The 27,377-nt window shown below is 41.6% G+C and overlaps 2 protein-coding genes across 3 annotated transcripts in view; both read left to right on the forward strand.

Annotated features, from left to right (window-relative positions):
• Positions 1 to 14,070, forward strand: part of ncam1b (neural cell adhesion molecule 1b) — a 99,735-nt gene extending 85,665 nt beyond the window's left edge. The window contains exons 18-21 of the mRNA XM_063016979.1: positions 7,347 to 7,542; positions 8,392 to 8,508; positions 11,961 to 12,494; positions 13,497 to 14,070. Coding sequence (XP_062873049.1) covers positions 7,347 to 7,542; positions 8,392 to 8,508; positions 11,961 to 12,494; positions 13,497 to 13,614 — 965 coding nt within the window. The 3' untranslated portion in view covers positions 13,615 to 14,070. The remainder of the gene's footprint in view (positions 1 to 7,346; positions 7,543 to 8,391; positions 8,509 to 11,960; positions 12,495 to 13,496) is intronic.
• A 5,781-nt stretch (positions 14,071 to 19,851) lies between these two features.
• Positions 19,852 to 27,377, forward strand: part of zbtb16b (zinc finger and BTB domain containing 16b) — a 59,881-nt gene continuing 52,355 nt past the window's right edge. The window contains exons 1-2 of one of the 2 annotated variants that reach the window (XM_063016298.1): positions 19,852 to 19,938; positions 23,329 to 24,622. In XM_063016298.1, coding sequence (XP_062872368.1) covers positions 23,406 to 24,622 — 1,217 coding nt within the window. In that variant the 5' untranslated portion in view covers positions 19,852 to 19,938; positions 23,329 to 23,405. Of the gene's footprint in view, positions 19,939 to 20,001; positions 20,222 to 23,328; positions 24,623 to 27,377 lie in introns of those variants that run through there. The other variant, XM_063016299.1, reaches the window with a different exon arrangement.

Below are 27,377 nucleotides of genomic sequence, written 5' to 3' on the forward strand. Positions count from 1 at the left end.
TTAGACCCCACCGTCAACACAGGTTATGTTTTTTGTCTATTTATTGATGCATTTTCTCCCTTTTTCTCCTGATTTAGCGTAGCTCCACCTCCCCTCCAACATGTGCGCAGTCCTTGCGGACCCCTTCTTTTCCGCCCCTGCTTTGGTGGATTCGCACATGAGGCTCTTCCACTTCTGTACAGGCACCTGGGGCTGCTAACCAGGGTCCTTGCACAGTGTTTGAAAACCCTACCCACTTAGTCCGGTCTTTTTCCACCCAGCAGACATGATGGCCAATTTTGTCTGCTGCAGGCACTGACGATTGTGCCCGCTAGGTGGCGCCCAGCCGACCGGGAGCAGTGCTGAGATTCAAACCAGGGACCAGGGCTCCGCCACCTGGGCACCCTGGTTATGATATTTTTCATACACTTGTAGCAAGGATGACAAAACATATTGTGTTCTTGCTCATGGAAAATTCAGTGAATCCATGATGAGGGTAAATATCATAGAGTTTTCTGATTTAGGTTGATGTAGAGCCTTTACTTCTGGTAAACTGGTGGTAGGAGCTTCCTCACCTTCATCTACTTCAGTGGGATCTGAACAACTGAATCGTAATCTTTTGTGGTCACCGTTTGTTGACCTCAGCACTTTTGTGATGGGCAAATCAAATGTGTCCATCTTCAAATACCTAATGTAGGCTGTAGGTAGTTTAAAGCAGATCTATATGACAGCACAAAAATCTCTCATATGCCAGCAGTTCCATCACATGTCATTCTTTTTTACTTTTCTCATTTAAATTAAACAGGACCCCCCTCTGGGCTCACTGAGACCCCCTAGGGTGCCTCGGCGCCCTGGCTGATAGCCACTGTGCTAGCGTATTAGGCTGCCGTGCCACATGAGCAGCCGTGGGGGGTCTGAATTTGATGCACTGCTTTATTTCTTTAGTGCTGATGTACAGTATTCGCACTAGCAGTCTCAGCTCTGCTTTCAATTCAGGTATCACCTCTCGGTGAGCTGTTTTATTGACCTACAGCTCTGGTTTTTGGTTACTCTGTATGGGTTTAATATTTACGTAGCACTCATTTGTGTGGTTTGCCACCTCCAGCCACTGCTCGTATTTCTTTCACATTCTGTCTTCCCACAGATGACTTTTTGTCCACTAGCAATTAATTTAGACACCGTGTGAATGTAGCTTTGATGCCTGATTGGGACCGTTTTGTACATGAAAATAGGAGGTAATGAACTTATATTGTAAGAACGTACACAAAGGAGAGGAAATTGGCAGTGCTGGAACTCATTAAGGCTGCGTTCACACTGGCTGCCTTTTCCCCAAACACCGGGACGTATTTCACATGGAAGCCGATGGGAAGTGGCAGCGCTGCAATCAGAAAGTCGCCAAACCTCAGCCAGCAGTTTGTTTTTCTTTAGAGCGGAATGCTTTCAAACGTTGACGTCAGGTGTTTTTGAGCAGTTAGGTCTAAATGAAAAGCCCTAGAAAACAAACTTGTTGTCCCATGTTCATATCAGTAAATTGTTCACCAAATGTCAACCAAATCTGTTTGCTGGTGGACGTTCTAAATTCGTGCTTACGATTGGTAACTTGGCTTTTACAAGATAGGAACATTTCATCAAAACTCATTTCATCGGGTGGTCAGGTGGCGCAGCGGTAAATCACAAACTCGTCAGTCGAATCTCAGCTCTGTTACCGGCAGACTGGGCACCGACACGAACAATGATTGGCTGGACGTGGATTCCTCATAACTGATGCAATTACGACCTCTGCTGGCTGATCGAAGGCGCCTGCACAGAGACGAGGGATAGTGTGTGATCAGGGTGTGTCTCTCCGTACACAAAGCTGATCCACATATGAACTCACCTTGTGCAGGTGAAAAGATGCAGTTGGTACTGCACACGTGTCGGAGGGGGCGTGTGTCAGTCGCGCTCTCCTCAGTCAGAGTGGAGGTCAGCATCAGTAATGCAATCGGGTAATTGGATACGACTAGATTGGGAGGAAAATTGGGGGGAAAAACATCAAATCAATAAAAAAATTTCTTTCACTATCTTGCCTGGAAATCCAAAATTTTGAAGATGCTCAATTTTGCTTTGCACTCTGGTGCCATTCATATGGCCAAAAATATATGGACACCCTTTCTCACTTGCATTCTAGTGTTTTAGCCATGTCCATATCTAACAGGTATATAAAACCAACTGTGTAAGCTACATTTTATGTCTTAAATATTGTGGCAACAGCTCGGGGAAGGTCCTTACTTCTGTCACAGTTCAGTGCTCTCCTGCAAGTGTAGCTCGCTGCTTTTGGGTTTGGTTTAAATGTGCCAAGTAAATGGGCATATATGATGACCGGATTGGGTAAAAGTAAAGTGGGTCAAAGTGACAAATATTGAAGCGTCTTTAATCTACTAATTTAAAGGTTCAGTTTTACACCTAATGCATCATACAGCTGGGTTGGAGCAGGGCTCAGGTGCTGCAGTCATTATTCATTATCTGCCCTGTGCTTCCTCTCTGGAGTGCTGTTCCTCACTTCCTGTCCTGCATGGCTTAACATCTGCTCAGTTCAGCATTTTACTCGTTCTCATACAGGTTTATTCTACAAAAGTGTATTTTGTTCTTCTTTTTCCATTTGTCTTTTTTGTCGTCTAACTAATCGCCTGTCCGGTGTCACTGGCTTTTTCAACACTGCCAAAAAAAGAATCAATGAAAGTCTTTGGTAGAGAATTGGTAATCAGTTTTCAAACAGGGGATTAAAATTAATTTTGTTCAATTTGTCTGGTTTGTTTAATGCTAATTCATTCAAATTTTCCTCTTGACCACCCAAAGAGGATGGGTTCCTGTTGGGTCTGGTTTCTTACAAGGTTCCTACTACTGGAGTAGTAGTACTACTATCTATCGATCTACTTGTAGTATTTAGGGAGGGTTTTTTTTTTTTTGCCACTTCTGCCCTTGACTTGTTTAACAGGGAGTTTTGGTCTTTGATTTTGCAAGGGGAGCTCAAATACTAACAGTGCATGTGGTTCCTAATAAAGAAGCCAGTAAGTTCAAAGATCAAGTATTTAAAAATCCCAACAACATTGCTGCACCTGATACACCCAGAGCAACACACACTGCCGTGCCATTAGTGCAGAAAACGTATCAGCACCCAAACATCATCTGGGAAGGGAAGGTGGGGGATATAAGAGGGGTTGACGTAGTGTACAGAACAACAGCTTGGCTACAGTCAGTAATTGTAAACCTACGAAGGTTGCATCTGTATGGTAGGTGTCACCTAAATAATAAATGTCTATACCAGATGGGGTGGCACGGTGGCTCACAGCAAGAAGGTCCTGGGTTTGATTTCAACCTGGCAGTGGTGGGGCTTGAACCAGCAACCTTTTGGTTACTAGTCCAGTACCAGTACTAGTCCATGGGAGATACAAAATTGTCCATGACAATTTGACAATGTGTTTGATATTAAACTTGAACTGATGAATCTTGTGTAGCCAGTAACTACCTGTTCTGTCATTAATGTAACCAAAGTGTGTAAAACATGTCGTTAAACTCCTAATAAATAATAAATGTACTAGATAGGTGTGCCAGGTCTGCACCTAATAAAGTGCCAGCAAGTTCTGCATCTTTTCGGGACAGGTTCCATTGCTACACACTGGGTACTAGACAGGAATACCCCTGACAGGGCAGCAATCCATCACAGGGCTTCAGCCACCCCCCACATATATTCGGTCATTTCTGTGTAGACGCCCAATTCAAACCCGGATCTCAGCGGCGGTGGCGTAAAGCTGGCATAATAGACCGCTGTGCCATCCGAGCATGCATCAGTGTGGTTTCAGTCCTCTCTTCTGATTCCTCGTCTTTATTCTCCTCTTGCTTTCTCAGTGCTGAATATGCGAGAGTGATGAATGAGCTCTGTGAACTGTTTTCTCATTCTTGGATTCAGATCTAATTTGGCTTCTAAATGACTGAGCTTGATAAATAGTTGCGTTCGAATGGAATATCTCAGAGTGCAGAAAATCCAGGATTGTAAATGATGAGCAGTGCTCAGGAGGAACCGAGCTGCTTTACCCACCCGCACACGCTTTTTTTCTTCACATTCACTTCACCATTTTCCTTCCATGACCTCATATCACCTTTTGTTTCAATTTCAAACTTTATTTCTGTGGTTTTGACGGTTCTTTCTCTTGTTTTTTTCCTCCCCCTGTCTCTCTTCCCCCTCCTATTCTCCTATTTCCCTCTCTCTGTTGTCCTGTGTCATTGTGCCTGGTGTTGGATACGGACGGATCATCACATTTCCACAAACGCAATATATTTTCTACAATATCCTCCTCCTCTCTCTTCTTTTTTTCTTTACTGCATTCATGCAATCTATTTGTGTACATGTATTTGTGTACGTGTTGTGTGTGTGTGTGTGTGTGTGTGTGTGTGTGTGTTACAGTCACACTCGGCAGCAGTTCAGTAACGTGCGCTGTTTTGCCGATGGTGCTGGCTTTGTTCATGCTGTTCTTGCTCTGATATTGTACTGTGAGATAGATGTCGTCGTCTTTTCTTTTTTTATCTCTATTCTGAGCCTGGAGTGAGAATTAACACAATTAACATTGAAAGCTCGCTCAGTTTCCCATCATCACATCTTTATTGTAAAGCATCTTTTCTATCCAGCCGAGTGACTCTGATTCTGTACTGTTTACGAACAAAGTGAATACTAAACTGAGTTCACGTACGGTAATTTTCTGTACCGTATTCTGCCTTTCTGTAAATATTTAACCCATTTTCTCACGACTGGAAGCCTGTATAAAATGTACATTGTATGAACTTTAATGAAATACTTTGTAACATTGAATGTTATTTTATAAAACGTGCAGATCAGACTGTTACCCCGTAAACAGGCTGAAAAAATATTTGCCTTGTATTATATTGCCGTGTGCACATCTGGATTATTAAATTTTTTATATACTGTACAGATAAACTAGCTGACTATTTAATTAATTGCGTTACAGTTTATTACAATTTTATTTTTAAATAACAAATGTCACACTATTAATAATTAACCTTTAAATTTAAAATCCAAAAAAAGCATTTAGTATTTGACTTTTTGTTGAGCATTGCAGTTTATTAAGAAACTGTTTTTTCTAAATAACAAGTGTCACACTATTAAATATTAACCTTTTAAATTAAAAGACCAAAAAAAAGCATTTAGTATTTGTAAGGGGTGGCCTTGGGGCTAGGCAGACTCCAGCCACTAGGGGGTCAACAGCGAGCCGGCAGTCAGGCCTAATGCACAACACCTGTGCACAGGCCTATAAAGAGACAGAGAAGCAACCAGACATTGCTGGGTCTTTGTCTCATGTGAGCAAACACACGCAACCGGTAACCCGGGTAGAGGACTGAAAGCTTTCACTCTCACCCTCGTTTCTTTCTTGTGTCAAGTTACACAAGCTCTTATAGCCCTCACTCCTCTTGGAAGGATTTTGGAGTGTGTCTGTGAGAATTTATATCCATTCATTAAAGACAGATGTTAGATAAGAAGCCCTGGCTTGCCATATACCTTCCAATTCATCCCAAAGATGTTCAGTGGTTTTAAGGACTGATGGACTGACAGGAGAGGAAGGGGGGGGTGTTGATTTGATGGCCTTGGACTCACAATGGACCAGTGATTCCGGGGAAGCCAGTGTTGCTGTGACCCTGACCAGATAAAAGTGGTGGTAAAACATGAAAATGAAATGAATATGATTTTCTGCACATGTGAGCAATGGTGTATCAGAACCACCTGAACTCAAGGAGAGGTGTCCACAAACCGGCTGTATAGTGTATGAGAAAATTAAATATAAAACTTTCATTAGGATTTAAATTTTTTTTTTTGGTAAAGTGCTGTAGCAAAGTGCTACCTGTGACCCATTCATCATCTAATTAATTTTCATAGCATCTGACATCATCAGATTAATTGTTGCTGATTTGACTGGTAAGTAGTTTTGTACTACTCAAAATAATACAATCTTAAGATCTAAACATGCTTGTGCAATAACAGTTATGTTTAATCGAACCTCTGCAGATTTGCTTTTTTAATTTTATATGTTTTATTAACTACTGTAAATGCTTTTCTGATGCTGCTTCTCTGCTAGCAGTTATAACTATTTGGCATAAATGTATTATAACATCAGAATCTATAATACAGACTCTAAAGCAAAACTAAAAACAATGGATCTTCCATGGTACTATGATGCCCGAAACACTATTTACAAAGTTTATTCCCCTTTGGTTTCTTCTCATTTTGCAAATTTTGATCTTCAAATAAAACTGAACCTGAAATACAGCACACAAAACTTCAGATTATTTACTAAACAAAAGTAACTGCTACTTTAAACTCAATAACTTGTTATGCCAACTTTAGTAGCAACTCCTGAACAAAAATACTCCGGATAATCAAAGGCCAGTAATTCAGTGTCGTGGAATCTCTGTCTCCTTTTCTTGACAGAATCCAGTGGTGTAATAGGAGCTCATGGAAGATTTACCGCTATGCTACTGTTTCTCCATTTGGGGATAATGACTCACACTGTGGTTTACTTTAGTCCCAGAGCCTTTGTTGTGGCTTTGTGATGTTCAGATTCAATCAGTAATCACTACATTAACTTCAAGTTGCTTAAATGTTGCATGAAGGGCAACGACGAGTCTGTAATTTAGCCTAATAATAAAAGTACACACTTCGAGTATGCTTAATAAATAAATGAATAATAATTAACTTAATAACTTAATAAATTGATAACGATCATTTATCGTTACCTTTATTTCGTTTTAAGGGTGCAGTATTATACCGGAATGGTGAAATAACTCTTCTGTTATCATATATAAGAGCACGTTGTGATATTAAGGTAAATAAGCTGATCTGGGGCTCTACAGACACCATTTGCCGTGTCTGAGGGAGGGAAGGTCTGATGAGGAATCACCAGACCCCTTCTGTTAGGTTGAGACACAGAAACAAAAGTCGCAGATCTAAACGGAGGAGTGTGTGCTAACCTACAACCCTCAGGGGTGCAATGGGGAATTAGACATATCTAAATTGGGATGTGAAAAGCCTACTTTGGTCCAAATGTAACCTGTTCCGGTTCTGTTTGGTAGTGGAGAGGCAGCATCAGTGTCCCATTTATTTCCGACTTACCGCTTCAGTGTTCGTCTTTGCTTTCACTAATCCTTGTAGTCAGATAAGTGGAATAACTCGCATTAGCTCGACTCTGCTGTTTACGTTAGCTTTTGTGCTTTTCTTCCATGTCTGAGTGATTTCTCTCTCTCTCTCTCTCTCTCTCTCTCTCTCTCTCTCTCTCTCTCTTTCATGCCCTGCACCCCCCCCGCCCGCTGTTCTCTCTCCCCAGACTTCATAGAGGACGACGCCGGCCTGAACACAGGTGTGATTGTTGGAATTCTCATCCTGGTTTGCGTGGTCGTGCTGCTGGTCGTGGACGCCACCTGCTGCTTTCTCAACAAGTGTGGCCTGCTGATGTGTCTCTGTGGCAAACCAGGCACGGGCACCAAGGGCAAAGACGTAGAGGCAGGCAAGGCTGCACTTGTGTAAGAACAGAATTATCTACGGTTCTATTAATCCTAAAATATTTGTAATGAAAACATAACATCCATACGCCACTTTTCAGTGAAGACTTTCAGCAATATTTCAGAGTGTGGATGTATTTGTGTCCACATTTAAGCTGCAAAGTGGCACCGATGTTGGACAAGAACTGGCACACATTTGACATTCCAGTTCATCCTCACTTACTCATTCACTCACTCACTCACTTTCTTAACCACTTATCCAGTCAGGGTCGCGGGGGGTGCTACACACACACATTCAACTATAGGGCAGTTCAGTGTCTCCAATTAACCGAACTGCAGACACGGGAAGACCCCATCCCCCACCTTCTTGCTGTGACGTGACAGTGCTACATACCGAGCCCCCGTGCCGCACCCAGTTCATCCTAAAGGTGTTAAATGAGGTCGAGGTCAAGGTTCTGTGCAGACCACTGGAGTTCCTTCATACCAAACTTGCTTTCAGGACATGGTGGACCATAAAGAGCTTTCTCCAACCTGCTGTCACCTCACAGCAAGAAGGTCCTGGGTTCAATTCCCAGGTGGAGCACTCGGGGTCCTTTCTGTGTGGAGTTTGCATGTTCTCCCCATGTCTGTGTGGGTTAACTACCTGTTACTACCTGTTCTGTCATGAATGTAACCAAAGTGTGTAAAACAATAAAAACCTAATAAATAGAACATAATAATATAAATTACAATAAAAATACAAACTTCCAATTAGCCCCCCTACTGTCCCTACACAGTACACAGGACTACATTAGCTATTTAAATCGAATGGCTACATCAACCCTTTACATTTTTACTGTACATTAAATCTAAATGTCTCTCTGCTCACAGGAAAGACGATTCCAAGGAGCCTATAGTGGAAATGAGGAGTGAAGACGGACTCACAGCCAATCACGATGTAGGAGGACACTCCGAGCCCAATGAGACCACGCCCCTTACAGAGCCTGAGTAAGTCTGGAGTATTTGGGATGCCACTACCTCATTGTTTACTAATAAAAAGTTTGGAAGCTGCTGCTTTATACAGTTGTATACATGTTTGTTTTTAGTTTTAGTTTTAGTTTAGGGCTGGCTCGATACCACTTTTTTATGTCCGATACTGATACTTATTGTGTTTAAGCAGTGTTTTTAGATGTGGCAGTAGTAGATGATTTTTTTTTTATGCTAAAAGTTGAAGTACAGGGGTTGGACAAAATAACTGAAACACCTGGTTTTAGACCACAATAATTTATTAGTATGGTGTAGGGCCTCCTTTTGCGGCCAATACAGCGTCAATTCGTCTTGGAAATGACATATACAAGTCCTGCACAGTGGTCAGAGGGATTTTAAGCCATTCTTCTTGCAGGATAGTGGCCAGGTCACTACGTGATGCTGGTGGAGGAAAACGTTTCCTGACTCGCTTCTCCAAAACACCCCAAAGTGGCTCAATAATATTTAGATCTGGTGACTGTGCAGGCCATGGGAGATGTTCAACTTCACTTTCATGTTCATCAAACCAATCTTTCACCAGTCTTGCTGTGTGTATTGGTGCATTGTCATCCTGATACACGGCACCGCCGTTGGATGCACATGGTCCTCCAGAATGGTTCGGTAGTCCTTGGCAGTGACGCGCCCATCTAGCACAAGTATTGGGCCAAGGGAATGCCATGATATGGCAGCCCAAACCATCACTGATCCACCCCCATGCTTCACTCTGGGCATGCAACAGTCTGGGTGGTACGCTTCTTTGGGGCTTCTCCACACCGTAACTCTCCCGGATGTGGGGAAAACAGTAAAGGTGGACTCATCAGAGAACAATACATGTTTCACATTGTCCACAGCCCAAGATTTGCGCTCCTTGCACCATTGAAACCGACGTTTGGCATTGGCACGAGTGACCAAAGGTTTGGTTATAGCAGCCCGGCCGTGTATATTGACCCTGTGGAGCTCCCGACGGACAGTTCTGGTGGAAACAGGAGAGTTGAGGTGCACATTTAATTCTGCCGTGATTTGGGCAGCCGGGGTTTTATGTTTTTTGGATACAATCCGGGTTAGCACCCGAACATCCCTTTCAGACAGCTTCCTCTTGCGTCCACAGTTAATCCTGTTGGATGTGGTTTGTCCTTCTTGGTGGTATGCTGACATTACCCTGGATACCGTGGCTCTTGATACATCACAAAGACTTGCTGTCTCGGTCCTCGGTCACAGATGCGCCAGCAAGACGTGCACCAACAATTTGTCCTCTTTTGAACTCTGGTATGTCACCCATAATGTTGTGTGCATTGCAATATTTTGAGCAAAACTGTGCTCTTACCCCGCTAATTGAACCTTCACACTCTGCTCTTACTGGTGCAATGTGCAATTAATGAAGATTGGCCACCAGACTGGTCCAATTTAGCCATGAAACCTCCCACACTAAAAGGACAGGTGTTTCAGTTATTTTGTCCAACCCCTGTAGATCAGTGTGTTTTAATTTCTGAATGGCTGCTGCGGATGAGATCAGTGGCACATGTTAATGATATCATCAAGATGCACCTTGTTACGGCAGTTGCCGAGTGAGCTGGCAATAATCGGCACTCTGTTGGAACGTATCTTTGTGTGTTATTTGCTTTACACACAAACAATGGCCTTATTTACATTAAGTGTTATTTACATTAAGCAAAAGTATCGGATCGGATTACTCGTATCCAATCCAGTGATTTGGGCCAAAATCGGACCGATACCGATACAGAGTATCAGATCGGTGCCAGCCCTAGTTTAGTTCTTTCTGTTTTTAGAGTAACAGCTCCCCTATGTGTTCATCAAATGTGTACATACACCCGTGCATGTGACTGCTTTGAATATCAATGATTTTTATAATTAAATCATTGGAACACCAGTCCAACAAAAATCTTGAGTTTAGTTTCTTTGGTTTTATTTATTTTATTAAGTTTATTGGTGGATTTCTGTGGCACACATCTACAGCACGTCTAGTTTTAAATTTCAGACTTTTGGCAGCTCCATTACCAGTTTTGACGTGTGTTTTGGGTCATTCTCTTGCTAAATAAACCCGCTGTGTTCGGCCGCATCTTTAGAAGACAGAAAACCACATTGCGTACAGAGGACCACACTTTTCTATTATTATTCAGTAAGAGGTGATATTGTAGCGTCAAGGAGGCGAATACCTATCAGGTCTCCCCTGCTTCAGACATGACTCGGGCTGAACTGTCAGCTTCAGGTTTTCAGGTTGTATTAGACTGTTGCATCATTCGAGCGCCTTGCTGAAGAATAATCCATTTTCTACATTTTTACTGCTTATTTTGGTAATACCCCAGCAAAACAACCCCAAATCATTTTTCTTGACAGTAGTTACAGAGTTGCTAGGTTTAAATGCAATACTTTTCCTCATCCAAACATACTCCTGGTCATTGTGACCAAATGACATGTAAGTTCATTTGATCAGAAAGAAATTTGGGTCAAGATTTAAATGATTATTAAACTAGAGGCTTATTTGATGCACACGAAGATGCTTGCTTGACTGTGGACATTGACATTTATGTTAGAACAGCTTATAATTCATTTTAGTCCTGTTTAGTTCTGACTGTTAGGTAAAGTATCAAGGTGTCCATAAACTTTTGGTGACTTGTCCTTCTCTTCTGGCTTCTGTGTTACAACAGAGTTGCGGGGTGGCACGGTGGCTCAGTGGGTAGCACTGTCGCCTCACAGCAAAAAGGTCCTGGGTTCGATCCCTAGGTGGGGTGGTCCGGTTCCTTTCTGTGTGGAGTTTGCATGTTCTCCCCGTGTCTGCGTGGGTTTACTCCGGGTGCTCCGGTTACCTCCCACAGTCCAAAGACATGCAAGTGAGGTGAATTGGAGACACTAAATTGTCCAGGACTGTGTTTGACATGTGAACTGATGAATCTTGTGTAATGAGTAACTACTGTTTCTGTCATGAATGTAACCAAAGTGTAAAACATGACGTTAAAATCCTAATAAACAAACAATCAAACAACAGAGTTGCTTATTTCAGTAATAGCTAACCATAGCACCTGTTTCAACAGGTTTTATTCCCCCCCGAATGTTAACAACCCCAACACGCCTAACCATTAACTTGGTTCGGGGCTTTGCTCATAAATAATTCTCTTTGTGCTTTACCATTAAAATCCCTCTAAGCTTAGACATAGGCTCACGTTCTCATGTACACCTGTTATTTCCTACTATTTAAATTCTCTCCTTCATACAATAAACTGGAAGCTCACTCTTACTGTCTGTGTGTGATGAGTTTCTTCCCGTTCGCCCTCAGGTTTTGCAGGACTTCCTCTCTCAGACTTAGCAAATGCAATATTAAAAAGCACTATTAATACAATCTTAATTGTATTCTCTCTCTCTCTCTCTCTCTCTCTCTCTCTCTCTCTCTCTCTCTCTCTCTGTTTATCTCTGTTTAGGCGACACACAGAAGTCATGTCCTCAGTGGTGGACCTCCCCCTGTCCGTTGCCACCAACTCAGACACGGTCACCGACACATTCGATCTCAGCCAGAGTAGCCCGATTAGCGAGAGCACCACTCTCACCTCCAGCCTCACTGCCCCTCCCTCCGAGCCCAAACCCACATCCAACAGCTTCCAGCCCTTAGACCCCTCCCTGCTCTCTTCAGAACCTCCCTTAGTAGATCTGGCTGATCCTCAAACCAGCGGCCCTTCAAATATCCCAGCAGAAACGCAGATTAAACCTTCAGAGCTTGACACCCAGGCTCCACCGTCCCCTGCGTTTAGTGCAGATAAAGAACCCAAAGATCTGGAGGCAGAACCGACGCCCACAGGGCTCTCCACCAATCCACCGATCAGTGCCGCTCCCGTCTCCTCAGAGAACCACGTGCTTCAGATAGATGGAGACGCTGCTTCACTATCACACCTCCCTCAGGATGCCTCCGACTCTCTGGACACAGCTGCCTCGGTTGGCCCATCTGCTCTACCAAATGAGTACGGATCTCTCTAAATGTTCAGTGTGGGCTTAGTCAGCAGTTTAAGTTTATAACAAGTATTCAAGTATTGTTTTTGTTAATTAATATACTTTTAGTTTATGAATCCAAAATGTATCCATTCATAAGCATAAAATATTCAAACACTATAATAAAAATAAAATCTGAGGCACTTGGGTAGTGCAGCAGTCTACAACACTAGCACACCTCACAAACTTACAGGTTAAAATCTCAGCAGAGCTACCAACCTGACCAGGCATACACTCAAACACAGTGTGACGGAGGGAAGGTCGGACAGGATCTCTTGACCTTGTAAAGGTGGGGTGGGGTTCACATGGAGCTTAGCATGGCTTTCCATATGCATTATGTCTCTGAGTGGGAACCCAATACTGGCAGGTGATAAGAAGCGGCTGAGAGGGGGCGTGTAGTGATCCGGTTCACCACACACCAGGACAAATTACAGAGGAATTTTATTTTATTGGCCAATAAACTAAATCTGGATGTTTTAACAAGACAAAAACTCCAAACGTGAAGCCATAAAACTAGTTCCTAAAAGAAGGAGTGAAGGTGCTTGCATGGCCTGGCAAATGCAGGGAATTACAGTAAATGGTCAAACGTATGTTGATACCTGAGACCACTGTAGTTTCTCCACACCAGACTTGTCCAACCATATCCAACCTCAGCGGACGGCATGGTGGCTCGGTGGGTAGCACTCTCGATTCCCAGGTGGAGCAGTCCAGGTCCTTTCCGTATGAAGTTCTCCCCATGTCTGTGTGTTAAAATCCTTATAAAAACCAAATGATTGATTGTATTCACTTGTTAGCAATACACCTGAACTGAATGATCAGAAGGGCGTCTACATACTTTTGGCTATTTGTCATATATTAGAAAACTTGAACTGAGAAGTTGAATACTTGTTTTTCCCAGTGTAGATTTCCAGGCTATTAAAACGAGCTTGTAGACATGTGTGTTTATGCTGAACATGCTCTGCTCTCTACATCAGGAACATGCTGGAGGAGAAGATGGAGAATGGCACTGAGGAAGAAGAGCTGAAGAAGATTCAGCCCGGAGCAGCGGCGGAACCAAATGCCATATCGCAAACAAACGGTGCCGAGAGTTAGGCGTGGTCAGGCAAAGCACCAAAGAGAGACGCGGCGGCATCCTGATGAACACGGATACGTTCATTCTACAGTGCCCTTAACCATGTATTCTGAAACTGTAACGTGTATCAGACATAAACCTCAAGACATTCAGGAGAATCACAGCACATGTTCACTAACCTCGGTGAAGTTCGAACCCCATGATCTGAAAACACATGAGAAGATTTTTGTCTGTTTGTGCTCCGGTTGTACTTAGAAATAATCTGTGCTTTTTTGAAGTTTGTCATTTTTATGCCCAGATCAGGTTTTGTTTTACCATCTACTTCATAATCGCACTATTTCTTCAGCATTTGTGCAAATGAAACATGGTTTGATCTGATTTTAAAGTTGACGAGACATGTTTCTGCCCAAACAAGCAAAAATACCTTCATACATTTCCTGATTGTATTTTTTACTTTATTAAAGTATTTACCTCTGGTTGAATTCTACATATTTTATTATTCATGTGTTTACCTAGTTGAAATGTAAATGAAGTCTTTGGAGCGGTAGTCTTGTTTAATGGTTTGTATATTCTGATAACATTCCATTTTCATTTTCTAGTTTGTATTTGTTAAAGCTGCAGTACGTCACTTTACGGGACAGAGTGATTCAGAGCCCCTCGCTGTCAGAAAAGTGGTACTGCAAGTAAAGATAGATTGTGTATCAGGTTATGCCATCTATTTACTTGCAGTACAACTTTTCTTTCCAGTATTGCTTTCCAGAGTGCAAGCCCTGTTAGTGTAAGTTAAATCAAGTAGTGCCTAAGCAAGTGTTGACTGGTCAACAGCTTCATGAGCAGAACTGCCAGATTATAACCATGACGAACAAGACATGACTTTTCACCACAAGCTTGCTTTAGCAACACCAAATAAACCAGTTTAACCCCATTAAAATAAATACACGGTGGCTCGGTGGGTAGCACTGTCACCTCACAGCAAGAAGGTCCTGGGTTTGATTCCCAAGTGGAGCGGTCCGGGTCCTTTCTGTGTGGAGTTTGCATGTTCTCCCCGTGTCTGTGTGGGTTTTCTCCTACAGTCTGGAGATACCAAATTTTGTCCGTGACTGTGTTTGACATTAAAAACTTGAACTGAGGAGTCTTGTGTAACCAGTAACTACGTGTCCTGTCATGAATGTAACCACAGTGTGTAAAACATGATGTTAAATTCTAATGAATAATAAATACAGCTCATATTTAAAAGCCATTAGTTATTATTATTATTATTATTATGTTATTAAGGAGCTCAGTAGCAGTGAAGGTGTCACGCATTCACAGGGCTGCATCTCAGTTGGCAAACCCTTACTACATAGTAAAATAATGACATTATTTGTGCACTGATAAGATGCACTGTTTTGTATAGCAGTGTGTATTTTTTATTTTATTTCCATACTGCAGCTTTAACAGATGGTTTGTGTTATTTAAAAAATGTCAGACACCACACAACTTGCAATGCAGTAGAACAAACGGCAGAAGTGTGTTCTTCTTACCAACCTTCGTCTTCTTATAGCATCTCTGATGACTGGGATTTTTTATTTGATATACTTATGCCTACATTTGAGAGCATTCGAGAAATCGGAGCATTTTTATACTCGTCGGGGAAAACGTAAAAGTTTCACACTTGACTTGATTGCAGACTTGTGCACTGTGTTCGTGAATTCTGTCTGTTTTTGTGAGAATATCTGCATATATTGATGGTGAACGGAAGTTGATTTTACTTTTCTATAACATGATGTAAATTAATATTGACACCTGCCTTCGCAGACACAAATCAGTCAGACTCTTCGATCACTTCAAGGGCTGGATTTACGGACCAAGATCAGTCCTAATCCTAGGCTAAAAGAGATTTACTGTGGTGAATCTATATTAGCATTTCAATTCAGTCCAAGACTGGGCCTAGTTCACGTCCACTCCAGGAAACTGGGCCGAAGTGTTCTTCTTACTTCACCGCCATTGCATGAGTATCTGCTTTCCCGTCACTGATTTTTAAGGACAGGTGGAGGAGACAGATGTGCATGCCCAGAGCTCTGTGTGGGTGAACTGTTGGTGTTCAGCGTGCTTTATTTTTCATCTGACAGCCCATGTTTAGACTCTGGGTTGCCACTGTACTCGAGGTGTGCTGCTTTGTTTAACCAGGCAATTGTAGTTCTGTAATTCTGAGCTGGACTGGACTGGACTTCAAGAAAATTGTTGGACGATAATGACTGTGTTTTTCCTGTTAAACATCAAGATAACATGTTGTGTTGTTCTAACACATTTTGATTAAACTAATTGAGAACAAGGCCTCTTTTTATGATTGTTCATATTTCCTCTTTTATTATTCAGTAATTATTCATCATAGTCCAAAAGTAAGAATTACACTTACAACTGTGACAAAAATATGTGGACGCAACACAAGAAATTATGCAAAATATGTGTTAAATGATTAGATGCTATTAATAATAGTAACATATTTTAAAGGGGTTTAAAAAAATTTACTGAAATGCCCAGGCAGCATGGTGGCTTAGTGGGTAGCACTGTCACCTCACAGCAAGAAGGTCCTGGGTTCGATCCCCAGGCGGGGCGATCCGGGTCCTTTCTGTGCTGAGTTGGCATGTTCTTCCCGTGTCTGCATGGGTTTCCTCCGGGAGCTCTGGTTTCCTCCCACAGTCCAAAAACATTCAGTCAGGTTAATTGGAGACACTAAATTGCCCCAGAAGTGTGTGTGTGTGTCTGCCCTGCGGTGGACTGGCGTCCCGCCCGTAGATATATTACAATTCCAAATACATTATTAACCAATACAGATTATTCATTCTATATACTTAAATAACAACAACACACCCTTTTAAAGTCATGCAAACCAACCCAAAGCTCCTTCATTACCAAATACGGCAAATATTTCTTAAATACGCACAATCTGGCAACTTCGTACATATACAACAGCAGCGTTCATTTACTGTATTGGCCAGAAGATGGCACTGGTTTGCTTTGTAAAACCATCCACTCATTCATCGTCTCATTCAGGTGAGGGTCGCGGTGGGTCCGATTCATTGCGCAAAAGGCAAGAGACACTACGAACAGGTCGCCTGTCCATCACAGGACATGAATTCATATTTAACACATTAAATTTGATACTGAATTTCACCACACTGCTAGTGCCAATAGCTTCCACAGTATTAAATAAGAGCTCATGAAGTAGAAATGTTCTAATGTCATCATTTTTAATAATAATACAATACAATAATACATATCTCTGTAATAACAGGATGGCTCAGTGGCTTACAGTTCCAGCAACTGGGTTAGTTTTCTACCAGGTGCTCTGGTTTCCTCTCACCTCCAGAAGATGTAAATCTACGTAAAAGTGTGAATGAATGAATGAATGAATGAATAAGTGTGCAATGAGCTGACTTGTCCAAGGTGTGATACTGTAGGCAACTAGCCATTCAATACAGCCCACATCTATTTCTCTACTTACTATTTATATTAGTCTCTTCTGCCACTTAATTAGCAGCACCATAATAATACTATAATACTACAAGGGTGCTCAACAGCCTCTGTTCATTGTTCCCTGGATTCCACAGTGTTGGAAACGTTCATTCAAAACAGTTAGTGCTTCATGTTGGCATTATTGCATTGCATAATTGCTGCAGGTTTGTCAGCTGCACATTCACTTGACTTGTGCTTTTGTGACACGGTCATTATCATACTGGATGTAGCCATTATAAGATAGTAAACTGTGACCATTAAGGGGACGCACGTGATCAGCAACAATAGTCAGATGTGTCACGGCTCTGGCTTTTAAACCATGCTTGATTGGTATTAGGTGGCCCAATGGGTGGGATGAAAACATTCCCAACAGCAATACGCCACCAGCAAATTGGTGAACCAAATTGTGACCTACCATTTACAAATGGCTGCAGAAATCATGATTTATCAGACCAGGCAATGCTTTCTGATCTGTCCCTAGATTTCTGTTTAGGCTGACAGATGAAAATCTAATGCGGTCATCTAATGGTGTTACCTTAAGATTAAACATGTTGCATGTTCTGAGATTTTCCACTCAATACAGAGGCAAACATGGTTAAGGATCAGGTTAAGATCATTCTCCTTTGACTTCTCCTTAAAAAAGAAGCATTTCTGCCAGCAAAACTGCTACTCACTGGATGATTTTAAAACTTAATGCTGTGAAAACCCCAGATTAGTGTTTTCTGACGTATCTAAACCAGCAACCAGTAAATTAGCTCACCAGACACTAACATACTGGTGTTCAATTTTTTTGGAAAAAGTAAAAGCACATCACTTGCTGAGGTTCAAACCCAGACTTACTTTTAATATATTTTAAGAATCTCGTCTTTTATAGTAGCCTGAGTGAGCCTGTGTTTTCTTTATTTTGAGGGGCTGTTTATTGTTTTTGGTTTTTGTTGCCTAAAATTGACTGTATTTCTAGAAAGTAACTTGATCTACCTGGATGATCGTCCTCTGTTACTCATAAGCTGTGTAACACGATTGCTGCTACCTGAGGCATGACATTGTCTTCTCCACAAGAAACAGTGCCAAAATAAATAGAACTACAGTTTAGATTTTCTTCTGCATCAGAAGTCCTAGTCTGGGAGGGCTGGAGAGGCCACCACTGTCCACTGACTCGAATACAGACCCAGACGAAAGGATAATCAGGACAGATGCTCTACAGAACTTTACAATGTCCAGTCAACCTCTCACAGAGTCTATTTGGCCTCACAGAACGACCACATATAAATAATTGATTCTTATTTATGATGAAGCACCTTGATGGAGATTAGAGAGTGAATGGCAGTGATATCTTAATGGGTAGACCTGTTACCAACTAGAAGGTTGTGGATATAAATCCTGGTTCTGTCATGCAGCTACTGTTGGGCCCTTGAGCAAGGCCCTTAACCCTCTCGGCTCCAGGGGTACCATACAGCGGCTGCCCCTGCGCTCTGACCCCATCATCCAAACAAGACCAAGTCTCTTGATGAAATATTGGTATAGTATATGGTCAAAAGTGGGCAGTATAGTAGCTCAGTGATCAATCAGTAATCAAAAGGTTGCCAGTTCAAGCCCCACCACTTCCAGGTTGCCAATGTTGGCCCTTTGAGCAAGGCCCTTAACCCTCAATTGCTCAGATTGTGTTCAGTAGTAATTGTAGGTTGCTTTGAATAAAAAAATAAAAAAACATCTGCCAAATGCAAATATGTAAATTAATATGTAGGGCAGTTGTAGCCTAGTGGTTAAAGTACTGGACTAATAATCAAAAGGTTGCTGGTTCAAGCCCCACCACTGCCAGGTTGCCACTGGTGGGCCCTTGATCAAGGCCCTTAAACTTCAATTGTTTAGACAAAATACTGCCACAGTGTAAGTTGTTTTGGATAAAAGCGTCCGCTAAATGTAAATGTAAGTATACTTCCCATTCTGAAATGAACCCCTTTTTTGCAGCTGTAACAGCCTCCACTCCTCCAGAAACACTTCAGAGTAGATCTAAGTTTTGGAGATCTAAGTTTTGGAGATCTATTTCCGTGAGGCCACAGATCTGATTTGCAATCGATTTTCCAAAGTCGTCAAGCTAAGTCTCTATCGATCTAATATACAGTGTGTCCCTAAAGTCTGGACACCCTGAAAAGGAAAATGCATATCTTTAATAAATTTCAATACATTTTCAACCACATTTTATTTCATTAGAATATTAATCAATAACAGGATCAATGTGTTTTCCACTATTTGTGATGGAATATGTATGTGTGTGTAGTTTAGTAAACATATAGTTAGATATAGTTAGTGGTATTTACATTTACAGCAGTTAGCAGACGCCTTTATCCAAAGCGACTTACAATTGAGAGTATACATTGCAAGCAATTGAGGGTTAAAGGCCTTGCTCAAACCAGCTTAAACCAGCAACCTTCTGATTACTAGTCCGGTACCTTAACAGATAAGCTACCACTGCCCTATGTTTCCAGTCATTGCCATATTTCCTATGTGTCCAGACTTTGGGGACACCCTGTGGGTCGAGTTGTTGTCATACACCTGTTAACAGTGGGCGTGGCCAAAACACCTGAACTGACATACAAAGCTAGTCCATACAGCTCATCTAGATCCACCCAAAAGAGGAGTACAGTTTTGTCCCGCAGGTCCTCCGACGTGTCCACCCTCCGGTCTCCACTCCACGCTCCTCATGCATGGTGACTCAATGGCTGACGTCAGAGGCGCGCGCTGATTGGCTGAAGAGAAAGCGGAGTCTGTGCGCGTGAAGCGGCTTGTGCGGAGCTCCGCAGCTCGCGACTTTAATAACCAGCTGTTGATCAGGCGCGCGCAGCCCGGTAAGCTCCACTTGCAATTCCACTCTTCTGTTCTCTAGCTTATTCCATGTCTCTATTTCAACCAGTTCAGCTTTAATATTGCATTGCACACGTTATTTATGTTTTATACATGTTAAAAGGCACCAGGTGACATTTCGGGTTTCGGCTTTGCGAGCGTTTACTTTTATAAAACGTGCACGGATGATTTAGATTGGATTCTGTGAAGCGGGGTGTTGCAAAGCTTGTGCAACTTCTTTGCACAGGCAGGTGCAGGAGTTGGGTTGGTGCGTGCCCGTGCACACAGGTGAGATCGTTGATGTTGTTTACTCCTGATCTCTGATATCTGTTTTCTTCTGTGTTTATTGAATGCAAAATGCATGTTGCATGCATGCTTTAAGGCTGATGTAAAACAGCGTCAAATGTGCGCAACAGTGCAGGTAGAATTGCACTTAGGCGCGTTTCTTGTATTTGTAACTGTTCCTCTTGCGAAACTCTTGTTGTTGTGAAGGTTTATTATTTTTTATAATAGGAGTTTTGCTCAATGCAGAGATCATTTTGATAGTTCGTATTTACTAGTCAAGTCAATACAAATGTATTTATATAGCGCTTTTTACAAAAGACATTGTCTCGAAGCAACTTTACAGCATCCAGGACCGACAGACCAAAAAACCCCTGTTGAGCAAACCAAGCGCGACATGCATTTGCACGTGTGTAACCAGTCAGGTGCATTTATTTGTAAATAACACTGATCATCCTCACACAGTCCTGCCTATACTTGTCTGGTCTGTTTTAATTGTCGCTTGATTAAAGGTGCAATATGTAACTTGCAACTTGCAGAACGTGTGTGAGCAGCCTGAAATTATTAGGTCTAATTGGGCACCGTTTTTGGATTTAGAAAAAACAGATAATTGCAGAATAAAGCCCGACCTTAGGTACTGTTTGATCATTTAACTGCTGCTGGTAACTATCAGATGAATGTGATGGTAAACTGGTTATCAAAAATATTTGACAAGGTGCTTGCAAAAAGCTATTATTAAACCTGTTAAAACATAGGTTATTGTAGAAATCTTAATTCATTTAAGGTTGGCAGCAGTTTAGAAGCTACCTGAATAGAATCTGAATGCATTGTTCAGCCTCTCACAGTTATCAGATTAATCCTTTATACAACTCATGTTATCTAATGATCTTCTGCATCTTGCATCCAGTGACACACTTCTACCTTAGAGATCACCAAAAACATACAAACTGCAGCTCTAACTGGACAAGAGTTTTAGTCAGATTTTTGGTCATTCAAAATTATAAGATATTTGTGGACCTACAGATACAGACAGTAATAGTGGACTGATTTAAGGAGAGTCAACTGCTAAATGGAATTTATCTTTTCTGTCCCTGGGTGAGACCATTAGAAGATACATAATCTGAAGCTAGTTTATATATTTGTACATGAGAAAAAACATACATCTACACTGGTTCACTGTTGAGGAATGTGATGTATGTTGCCATGTGTAAATATCCAAACTAAAGGTAAAAAATGTACACCTTAAGGTACCACTGTAATGACAAAAAGGGACATTTTAGTTCTTTGGTTTCTAAAAATGTTCTTAAACTGTATCTACGTACATTCATCCCAACTGAAAGGATTCGAAACCATTTGGTGTGAATTACGGAGATTTATTTAAGAAGAGTTCCATCTATTTTCCATCTAATCAATCTAATTTCCACTTAAATTGCTTTAGATGGTACGTAACTCCTTTATCATGCCCTAACGATCTCTAGAAGATATTTTTGGTTTTCAATTTAAAGGAATGTTAAAAGATTTGGGTTTGGACACAAACCATTCTGCTATTTCTGTGTTTTTTTAATCATATTAACTGATTTAATCTGCACTAATCTGGATCTTTAATTAAAAAAAAAATGCTTGTTAACTAGGATGGCACCCACAAGGGTACTTAGTTAGAGGATCTAGAGATAGTAGTGTAACCAAAATTTAAGTAAGGACCTTAAGGATTGCTGTTGTAAATAATAGTGTATTTATTGTGTAAGCCAAATAATATGTACAATAAGTTTTTCTGTCCATGTGTAATATAATGTATAATCCACGTATTCATCAACATAAACAAGGTTTTATTAATGTCCTCAAACATTCTTCTGTTTGGTCCTTTATGTGTGACCCTTAAACCTCAAAACAGAAAAGAAGAACTTAATTGGAATGTGTTTTGAGGTGCAGCAAGGTCTTTATGTGTTTGATTGACAGTTCTGCATCTGTAATTAGCTTTGTTTAGCTGTTGTAAAATAACTTAACATGGATGTCTCTATTAGTTTGTTAATGTTATCAGACAAAAGAACGAAGTGTCCAAAGTCTTATCACTGCAGTACCTTGATGATTGACTGACATTCATATTTATTTCTGAGAAAAGCTTTTTACTTCACCCCCCCCCCCAAACACACACCTAAAAAAAACAAAGCAAAAACCCCTTGATATGCTTGGTATATATAGTTTTAGAATTTTTATGACCATGGTGTGAACAGTTCTGTTTACAGACGTCATGCGTACACTCACTCTAAAGGGTTCGGCACAACATTTTTGGTTCAGATTTACCAAAAGTCAGAATGTTTGAATATTAGATATTTGTTCAGGCTTCAATTTTATCCATGAGTTTATTCAAAACTGTGAGCATTTGTATAAAGTGAACCCCCCATCCCCACCAGCCAGGCACTTTTGTGGACTTTCCACAAGATTTTGAAGTGTATCTGTGGGAAACTGTGTCAACCCAGTTCAAAGAGCGGTTTGTAGGTTGGGCAATGATTTTAAATAAAAAGGTTGAGCTTGGAATTGGATTTTTGGTTCATCCCTAAAATGTTCAATGTGGTGGCCGTTGGGGTTTATGGACCATGTCTTCATGAATATTGCTTAGTGCACAGGGGCACAGTCATGGTGGAACAGTGTATGTTCGGGTATTACTCAAAACCTTTGCCACAGTGTTAAAAAAATAATTTTATTCAGTTTAAAATATTTTATATACTCCTATTAACAATAAAATAAAAATAGGCATGATTTAAAAATATCAGTATGTAAATACCTGAGCTGTTTTTGTCACTGTGTATAATATTTGTCCCTTTCATGCATGTCCTGAATGCTGTTGGTTCAGTTATGTTTGGCAACCTTCCCTGAAACGCTGCTCTTGCATAATTGGTCGTAAATTTTGAAATGTTTTGAGTGTAGGATTACACCGGTCATAAAAACCACAGCTTGACTACACCTTTCTCAGAATGTATTCCAAACTTCATGCCAGATACATGTAAAAAATATCACCTGACGTGTATAAGGTTTAGTAGTTTGTTTACTGTAGTTGCTTGATTGTACTGTATTTAATGAGCATGGTTAACAATGTGTCGCTTGTTTCCTCTCAGATTGCAAAAAGAGTGTTTAGAGACACTCGAGAAGCAAGAGGACAACGCCGTGAGATGGTCTGGGTAACATCACTGTGATGGATTTGACTAAAATGGGTGTGATCCATCTCCAAAACCTTGGCCACCCCACCGCTCTCCTGCAGAAGGCCAACCAAATGCGCCTGTCTGGGACATTGTGCGATGTGGTCATTATGGTGGACAGCCAAGAGTTCCATGCCCACAGGACTGTCCTAGCGTGTGTCAGCAAGATGTTTGAAATCCTGTTCCACCGAAACAGCCAACACTACACCCTGGACTTCCTGTCACCAAAGACTTTCCAGCAGATCCTGGAATATGCCTACACTGCCACACTACAGGCGAAACTAGAAGATCTGGACGACCTGTTGTATGCTGCGGAGATTCTGGAGATCGAGTATCTAGAGGAGCAATGTCTGAAGATCCTGGAGACCATTCAGTCTTCTGAAGAGAACGACGTTGACATAAACATGAATGAGAATGGGACAGAAGACGATGACGAGCGCAGGATGAAGTATTTGAAGAGCGCATTCTCGAAAAAGCATTCCATACAGGAGGCAGGGTACAACAATGCCGGCCGCCATCGACTGTCCATGGTCAATGTGGTTGACAAGAAGCCTTTAGTCTCGACACCCTTGGGCCTTCCGACTATCAGCCCCACAAAAACCGCTGTGGAGAGTCTGATGAGCATCGGCCAGTCTATCCTAGAGGGCACTGTGCCACATAGCATCACTTCCCTTCAAGAAAACACGCCTCCACCTCTGGACAAGGTCAAGATCGAGATGATGCAGGTAGACGAGGAGTACGGTCACGAAGGCAACTCTTCAAGACACTCAGACGGCACTGGCGAATCCAAAAACAGGGGCACCCCAGGAACCCCCACAAGAGGAAGCGTGATCACTAGCGCCCGTGAGCTCAGTTCCACCGACGGTACTCCTGAAACACACGATGCCAGCCAAGTGGGGCCGGTAAACATCGCCGGTCTGGCTGAGAGACACCTTGCTGCGTTCTATTCCATGCCAGCTAACTATAAAAGTGAGAGCGTGCTGCCCATGCCTGTGTCCATAGCTTCTTCGATGCACATGCCACCCGCTATTGCAATGTCTCCAGACTTTAGTGCCTATGGAGGGCTGTTCCAGCAGAGCTTCATTCAGCGGGAGTTCTTCAGCAAGTTGAGCAATTGCACAGCGGGCGCGAAACGGGAGGGCCAGAGCCGACGGGAACGCTGCGGCGTGTGCGACATGGAGCTGCTCGACAATGAGACTGCAGAGCAACACAGGTGAGTTCAAATCTCTATTAGATATTTATCTTTATTCACTTGGGGTGGAAGAAATATCTATATGAAGGTAAATTTTGTGCAAAAATATCACTCAAGTAAAAATGCTTTTTATCAAAGATTACAATGTTTTCTTTGTTTATTAGGATTTTAATGTCATGTTTTACACTTTTGGTTACATTCATGACAGGACGGTAGTTACTTATACACAAGATTCATCAGTTCACAAGGTTATATCGAACACAGTCATGGACAATTTAGTGTCTTTGGACTGTGGGCGGAAACCGGAGCATCCGGGGGAAACCCACGCAGACATGGGGAGAACATGAAAACTCCACACAGAAACGACCCAGATCGTCCCGCCTGGGGATCGAACCCAGGACCTTCTTGCTGTGAGGCAACAGTGCTACCCACTTAGCCACCGTGACGCCCTCAAAGAATACAAAAACCATCATACTAATCTAGTAATTTCGGATTCCTAATTGTGCATCCACTGCTGCTTGCAAAAACCCAGATCTGATCAGGGTAAACAGGATCAGCACACGCCCCATCCCACACATGTCCAATCTGCAGCCTCTTTCTATCACTCAACAGAATCTACACTAAGCTCCATGTAACGTCCCCTACCAGCACAGGCACGCGGAACAATCCCGGTGATCGTGGCAGCAGTGGGAAAAGACCCATGTCTACTTTAAATAAGTGCATTGATATAGTAACAGTTCATGTACCAAGAAGCCACATGTATGATTTGCTGGATGGGTTCTTTCATTTCAACTTTATTGACTCGTGGTGTGCCAGCTAAAGCTAGATTGAACAGCTTTTTAATGGATGGTTTGGGGTCTCACTTCACCCGACAAATTAAGAGCGATGATCAACAGTGTGTGGCGTTTTACTGAGAGGACTTCATTTTTCATCCTGGGTTGAGGGAGCACTTCTCTAAAGGAAACACTGGGTGTTAAGTGCAGCTAAACCCGAACAGTGCTGCCCAAACACAGAGAAGGTTCTGATTAACAGGTTCCACCAATCCATGTCTCTTGGAGTAACAGTACAATTAAATTCACTTTGATTTGTTGTTTATGACTCACAGTTGGGCGTGTCATGGTGCTGCCATAGCAAAAATACACTATATGGCCAGAAGTATGTGGACACCTATCCTAATTACTGGACTTGGCTCTTTCAGCCTCACCTATTGCTAACAGGTGTAGAAAATATATCATACTGACCACATATGTGGACAACTTTGGGATGAGCCGGAATGTCGGTTGTGAGCCCAACTTGTTGGTTGTGAGAACCAAATCCACATTAATAGCCATTAATAGCCATGTTTTTGTAATGTGATGTCCACATATATTTGGCTATGTCACGTTTGTTCCACATTCTCTTTATACCCTGGAACGATGTCTGAGATCCTTTCCTGTCTGTCCTGTACTAAACAGGTGTTACATGATGAACACCTGTATGGTCATGAAGCATTGTTTAAATCCTTCTAGTGCAATAAAAGGCAGTAAAATGTCGATAGCTAGTGGAAAACAAGGCAGGACAAGAATGAGCCACGACATAAATCAGCCGAACAAATCACGTTGTACAAAGCTGCTGTACATATATAATAGTCATGTACTGCCAGGTGCCTTGTGTATATTCTGCCATTACCAGCAGCTTTTACCATGAGCTTTTCTTCATGTCTTTATAGAGCTTGCTTTGTGCACAAGGGCACAATCATGCTGGAACAGGAAAGGACCTTCCCTACACTGTTGCTGCAAAGTTTGAAGCATCTAATTTTCTTTATGTAATTGATTTATTGCACCTGTTAAAACATGAATTTGAAAAATAGTAGGGGTGTCCTAATATTTATGTCCATGTGGTGTATATAAAGAAAAGTTTTAGTTACAGACCCCTGTGGATCATTCAGAAAAGCTAGTACCAAAACCAGGAATATAATTATTACTGTTATTATTCACTTTATTTGATAACACCATTGATGTTAATGGTAATATATGGTCAGATTTGGAATGAGGCGTGCGGTTTCACCTCGGTTTGTTAAACACAAGGCGTATCTGTGTGTATCACTGTTCATTAGCGATGCTGATAACCCTACACTGTTCTACACGCTACAGATGCACCGATAGTTCTTTACCCTTTCACAATGGGGTGAGGATTGTGCTTCCTTTCTTTCATTATAACAAAGGAATCGAACCCACTGACACCTGAAGCGTCTTCTGAAATGATTAGCACACTTCCTCACCTACAGCCAGATAATAAATATAAAAAATAGGCTGTGCTCTGATTCCATAAGATTTTTAAAATGAAGCTTTTGTTTTTCTTCATCCTTCATATCAAAATACAGGATTTTTCAATTGTAAACATATTTATTTAATTAATATTCTATCACAGCTACACAACCGCAACATTATTTCATTTAAAACAGAGTTAATGGTAATGATGTGTTTTGAATTGCTGGGACAATAATGACATAAAACATTGATTCTGAAATCCCACTTCTAACCATAAACAGTCTTTGCTTGGTAACTTGTGCATTATGACCTTAAGGATGCGTAGTAGTGTGTCTGAATACTACTGTCAGCACTAGCACATTTATTTGGCATTGTGTTTAGTATGTGGTTTGGGACACAGCAAAATCATGGATTGTTTTTGCTTAATATTATTTTTGTTGCTCTAAATACGAGTCGGCTACGTCTTAATAATGTAAGCATTGAACAGTTGATATATGTCATATTAATCATTATGATTTTAGCACTTT

The sequence above is a fragment of the Trichomycterus rosablanca genome, chromosome 20, assembly GCF_030014385.1.
Source record: "Trichomycterus rosablanca isolate fTriRos1 chromosome 20, fTriRos1.hap1, whole genome shotgun sequence".
NCBI classification, from domain to species: Eukaryota; Metazoa; Chordata; class Actinopteri; order Siluriformes; family Trichomycteridae; genus Trichomycterus; species Trichomycterus rosablanca.